This window comes from Halyomorpha halys, unplaced genomic scaffold (assembly GCF_000696795.3).
Source record: "Halyomorpha halys isolate HHAL.00 unplaced genomic scaffold, Hhal_1.1 Scaffold1104.1, whole genome shotgun sequence".
Taxonomy (NCBI): domain Eukaryota; kingdom Metazoa; phylum Arthropoda; class Insecta; order Hemiptera; family Pentatomidae; genus Halyomorpha; species Halyomorpha halys.
In genome coordinates, this window is record NW_027107719.1 from 147,027 (window position 1) to 153,424 (window position 6,398).

The 6,398-nt window shown below is 29.2% G+C and overlaps 1 protein-coding gene across 1 annotated transcript in view; it reads right to left on the minus strand.

The window, feature by feature from the left end:
- Positions 1-3,420: 3,420 nt before the first annotated feature.
- LOC106688323 (cytochrome P450 6a2) overlaps positions 3,421-6,398 on the minus strand; it is a 35,286-nt gene continuing 32,308 nt past the window's right edge. The window contains exon 7 of the mRNA XM_067046071.1: positions 3,421-4,959. Coding sequence (XP_066902172.1) covers positions 4,787-4,959 — 173 coding nt within the window. The 3' untranslated portion in view covers positions 3,421-4,786. The remainder of the gene's footprint in view (positions 4,960-6,398) is intronic.

Below are 6,398 nucleotides of genomic sequence, written 5' to 3' on the forward strand. Positions count from 1 at the left end.
CAGCTGATCTCAGTCAGCTGACATCGAAGTAACAGCTGATCTCAGTCAGCTGACATCGAAGTAACAGCTGACTCAGACCGTAACTTATGATTGAACAGTTATGGCTTAGTTACATAGTAATGTAATAAAAAAAATTTATTTTTTTAATTAAATACAAAGTATAAAGAGCTTCTTTGATGTTTTCGTTATTGTCCTAAATAATAATGAAGATATTGAAGATTCTTGGACTAAAATGAAAGCTCCTTTTAATTATTATTTTTTGTTTATATTATTTTTTAAGATAGATTAGTACGCTATGTATCATGGCTACCCAATTTATCTGCGTGATATTGCTTCCTGTCAATAAAGCCCTTCACTCTGGGCCAGAAATTTTAGGATTCAAAAAGTGCCATTGGTTCCAAAAAAAAAATCCAATTGGTTCTAAAAAAAAAAAACCAGTGAAGTGAAAAGAAATTAAAGATGTAATAAAAAATCTTTCAATATTACGATATTTTTTTTCACGCTCGCTCGAGATTCGTTATAATGTTCCACTTATATGGGAAAATAATTTTAGAGTAAAATTAAAAAAAAAAAAAAGAACTTTTTTGTATGGAAAACAATTGTGATTTTTCCTTAACTTACTAATGGTTTGTGCAAATATATTAATGTAATTGTTAATTTCTAAGGAAACATGCAGCATATGAAGTACTAATAAAATTATGGATATAGTTTATCAAATTAAAAAATAGAGAAATAATATGCCATATTGTTATAATTATAGTTGTATAATATTTGGTCCTACACTATATTCTATATTCTAACTTCTTGGAGTAACCGAGAAAGCCAAACAAGATATTTATCTTGATACTGAAATTAATTTATTATTTATTTATTTCATTGTAGAGTCTAAATAACAAAAACAACAATACATACTAGGAGCTCTCAATCTTGTTCCAGCGGTAATGTGGTGAAAAAATGGAAAAGAAAATTTAAAAAATAAATAAAGAGGCAGTTTCAGTAGTAATTAAACAGCCAAGAATATCGAAAAATCCTTCGAATAAAATATGTGAAGTAATGTTCTTTAAATACCATATGTCACTTTTTAAAATGCATCAAGTGGTTTCTTAAAAAGTGGAAATAATTGTAGTGAAACTGTTTTGATGTAAACGCGTCTTCAAGAGTCTAAAAGAGTTTTCAAACAAATCGATGGGTACATATTCTGAAATGTTATAGTGATCAGCTTGATAGACTTCACAGTAATATTAACTAGCTCATAAGAGTGCAATTTATGTGCCATGAAGTTTATATAATTATTTGGTACTTTGTGGACTAAAAAATATGTGAGTAGGGCGTTCAATTCTACGCCACACCCTCCTGCAATCCTGGGGGGCCGCTCTCATTGCTGGTCAGCGAGTCCATACAGAGTTACCCAGAAGAAACTTCTAAGGAATTACCGCCGATAATTCCCAAATCTGCCAAAGTACGCGGTAATGAGCCTACAATAATGATGAGGCAATGAGGTAATGATAGAGCTTCGAAATTAATAGACTTTCGATGAATGTTCTAAGATATACAATTCGTTAACATGAGAAAATACGAAATGAGAAAAGCTACTTACTGGCGGCTGATTCGGGATGATAGGAGGAGGGCGATATTTTCCAGGGCACTTACTTTCCACGCGAAGTTCTTGATGAAAATTGTACTTTTAATTTAATTTACCACTAACTGGACTTAGATGAGCTTTGGGGCTCCACTAAACCATCGAATTTCTCTCGTATCCAATCCTTACAATCCAAAATCTTTCGGAAAATCCTCATTGCTCCTTTCTTTGTCACAAATCAAGTCATCCACCAGTACTTCAACAGGGGTATTCATGATCTTTAGATTAATATAACATAATAATAAATAAATTTTAAAAAAATACCACAAAAAAAATTGTAAACAGGAAACATAAGAACGGATTATGTTTTTGTATTGAATTTTAAGACCATGAATTTTTTAAAAATATTTTTTCTCCTTTACAATACTAATTAAGAATTTATTTTCAATTGCGTTTAGTTTTCAAAGAAAGGCCAAGAGAAGAAATGTTTTTTTTTTCGTTATCACCTTATCGATTAAAAATTTATAATCTATTTTCCTAACAGAGAGGTTCAAGGCTGGAAGGCTTGGAATGCAGGTTTTCAAATTTAATTATGCAACTCAAATATTTATCAAAACTGGATAAGAACCAATTAGATACTGTTATCCCACAAAGTCACATCTGAATTAAAATCCAGAAAATTCTTTGATTACAAAATGATTTTAAAAAAGTAGAAACAAAAATAAAATGATGCAGGAAGTACAGCTTCATATACTGGATCAAGAAAAAAAATCGTAATTAATTTTTACCGTTATTTGTGCTGTCACAATAAAAATTTATTTCCTGTGTTCCTATCTATTAAAACTGTCTGCGACTTAATAAAAAATATCTCGAGTGTCACACAATATATGGTATAACAAATAATAAAAAAGTTTTTATAAGGGATCATCATTGTAAGCCAAAAAAAAATAAATCTGAGGTGTCTCAACCAAAGTTTCTAACAACTTTAACTGTCAAATCGAATAATAATAATAAAAAAAAGAGTTTGTTGTATCTTTGCTAATAATTGCAATTTGTTTGCTTATCCAATACTGAAGGGGAAAAGGTTTGTGTATTCATGAAAGAAAACAAAATCTAAGGAAATTTTTCAGAATCGAAAATTTCCCCTCATATTTTATATTAAAAACGTCAAGGAACAAATTTTGTTCCCTATCTGTCTGTCTTTTTGTAGTTAAGATTTATGCTCTGCTACCTTTTGTATTATTGGATTGGTTTGAGATCTACTACTGATTGTCATGAAATTTTCAGGGATTATAAAGCTCGATATCTAGATGGTCCCATAATAATGAAGGCCTAACGAACCCGAAGGTTCAATGCCTATACCGCCAATCGCTCTCAACATCAACATCCTTCCAGTGATCCAATGGTCCCGTACCAATTTTATTGAATTTCACCAAGTATTGTACGAGCAAAAATATTTTTCTTGACAAACCTATATTCCAAAAATGGCTTATCTTACTTGGCATCAATTCAAAGAAAGTTTGTCAACGAGTGTGAAAAAAATAGTCCGATTTCATTTTTATCAAATACTTCTTGGTTTGATACTTGATATGTGGAAAAGAATTTTTTTTCTCTTTTAAACCTTTGGAATCAAATGATTCAAAAACATTTTATATTTTTGTTCTATATTCATGAATATCCGATATGGATATAATAACCAAGAGTATAAAACTTCTGATCGGCGGCAGATAATTAAGTATCATTTTGTTGTACCTGTGACTTTGGTATCGGATCTACAAAAATCATTACTTTCTGTGAAAATCCGTGAACGGAATTTGGACGGGTTTCCTTGAGAACCTCTGCTAAAAACTTTCAAAAACTAAATCCAATGCGCAATATCATTGAATCGATTACAAATCGTTTTTGAACCAACTTTTTTTAAACAAAAATGTCAACGAAATTTTATACGGCGTGGTTTATTGATTTCAATCAACAGGTTTGACGTGGTTTCTACAGAACATAATTTCTTGGGTGTAACAAAGTACAGAAACCACTTAACTCAGTGGCGTAGCGTACTAGAAGCGGTTAGGCAGGGGCGGAAAAATTCCACAATTATTGATGATATCTTGTAAAAGTTTGAACCATTTCATTTCATGGCTTCTCTATTTGTAACTTGTACAGTAAATGATAAATATAATTGTTGCCAAATATGTTTTTTAGAATTACCATATATTTTAATCTTTTAAATTGAAATGCATATAAAAGGGTGAGGCAAAATTTTACCTCACCCTGGGACCTGTTTCATAATAATGGTGTTGGTTCATAAATACAAGTATAGAAACTACGTGATAATAACACTAATACTTATTTTTTCATAATAGGAACGACTATTAGTGACATTATAGGAGTTAAAAAGAACTTAAGTACAAGTTACCATTGAAAAAGTCACTGTAATTTTATTAAGTAAAATCTACAAGACTATTAGTATTATAATAGTATTTTAAAAAAATCTTAAGGGATTGTGAGGTTTAGTACCTAGATCCCCATGGGATACCAAGATGCCCTTATCAGCTAAGTCCAATTCAATTCATTAGTTCAAATTACTTATGCAAAAGTTTAAGGAAAGTATTTTCCAATATTTAGAAAACAATTTTGTCCATATTTTCAAACTATAAGGGGCCTACCCCCGGTAAATATAATTTATACAAATATACTTCATTTATTTGTTGTGAATGTTGATACGAAATTAGTAATTTTTTGAGTTATCAAATTATTACCATCTGTGATGAAGCCCTTGTTGTGACAATGTCAGACCAGCGGCTTAAGATGCGGTTTTTGAACTTCAGGAGCTTTGGAATTCACAGTTTTCTTAAAAAAACTGCACAAGACTTTTCTTATCCTAAAGAAAACCTTTCTTATGTGACAACTAAACACATTAACTTCCATTTGGCCAAGCCATAGTCAGGTGAACAATAGGTCTATCACATTACTTTCAAGATTAAAACAATATATGTTAGGCATTAAAAAAGTGTTTTATTGAATGAATATTATGTACACATAGAAATAATTTAATAAACAATTATTCTTTGATAAATAAAGATGAAAACACATTGCCATAATTCATAAAATTTTTTAAAATATAATTTTGTCATATAAAAGTTCAAACATTGATTGTAATATCAAGATTATAAAAAAAAACCTATTTTTAATAATTAATAACCTTAGTTTTTACTGAATTCTTTTCAGGTCAATTTTTATCGGACTATTTACTTTTGGAGTGAGGAAGAGCGCTGTGGGTTGGTACTTCAGAGGCAATTTAGTTTCAGGATTGAGGGACAGTTCAAAATTTTCAAGAAGATGGGCCATGAAAGTTGTTGTCTCCATAGTTGCAAACCTTTTACCTAGAAATAGTTAAATTATCAATACATTAGAATTCAAATAGCAATTAGCAAATAAGACTTTTATTTTCTACTGATATTTGTAATTAAGAGCTATTAATCATAAATAATTATTAATCAACATCAAATTACAATAAAGTCATTAAATTTAATACTGATTTATAAAAAAAAATAAATAAGTGGTTTATCTTATATTGATATATAGGCTCGTCTTACAAACTTTATTTATTTATTTTTTTTTGTATTTCAAGTGATCTGTAAATTGTACTATAGTTATTTTTTGACAGCAATGTTATTATATTGGGACGTCTGTAGGAAAAACCCAACAGATAAAGTAACCCCTGTTGACAGTACTATCTTTGGAATATATATAATTCAAAATAAACCAAAATATTTTTTTGTCATATATGCCAAGCAAAGCAGTATTTTTTTTTTCCAAAATAACATAAGCTGTTTAAAATAAAGGTCTTCACATACTACTCTGCAAAGCAATTATGTATAGTCATAAACATTTACAAACCAAAAAATTTAAAAAAAAAACAGATCCAAAGCAAACATAATTAATTTACAATATTTTTCATGGATTTATTTTACTCATGGTTTGTTAACTGTTTGAACAAAGAAGAGCAATTAAAAAACTATCATGTTGTACATACTTCAATTTCAATGGGGTTTCCAATACATTTCTGTAAAGATTTATAATGGTTATTTTAATTAATGATCTACATCTTCATTACAGTATATACATATTTCTTAATCTTAATATTTTATTCTGTTTTAATATCTTTTCAGAATGTTTGTAACATTTTAAACATAATAAAAAACAATAACCTTTTAAAGATATTTTTTTTAAACATGTGCCTATGTACTCAGTAACCCATGAGTACAGAGAACACTTTCATCAAGATTGATTTGATCCATGGAGAAGAGGTATCAAGACAATTAGAATCCTAACATGCTGGGGCTATTATAGATGAATCATCAAAAGGGATACTTTAAAAGCAAATCATAACAGAAATTTAGTATTTAGTACTTTCAATGTGAGTTTGAACATTGTGTTGTTAATAACGAAGAAAGTATACATTTTTTTTTTTTTCCTTGGCTTGTCCCATGGAAACCTTGTAAGGTGGCAACATATATCATATAAGAATTCAGGACAAAAAATACTATTAGAATTTTTTTTTCTTTCTGAGACAAAAACAAGTTTCATGTAGTCATTTTACACCTAAAAATTTATAATGATAAAACATTGATAGGCAAATTACAATGAAATGATGGTATCTACGAAAAATGCCTGTGTTAGAACTCTGACCAGTTTTTGCTTGAACATAGACACAGAAAAAAGTATTTAAAAATTTAAAGGAAGCTTATTATATTGCAAACACTAATATATGTTACTGTGAAGAACTAACCCTTTCCTTTATAAACTAATGATTTACCTT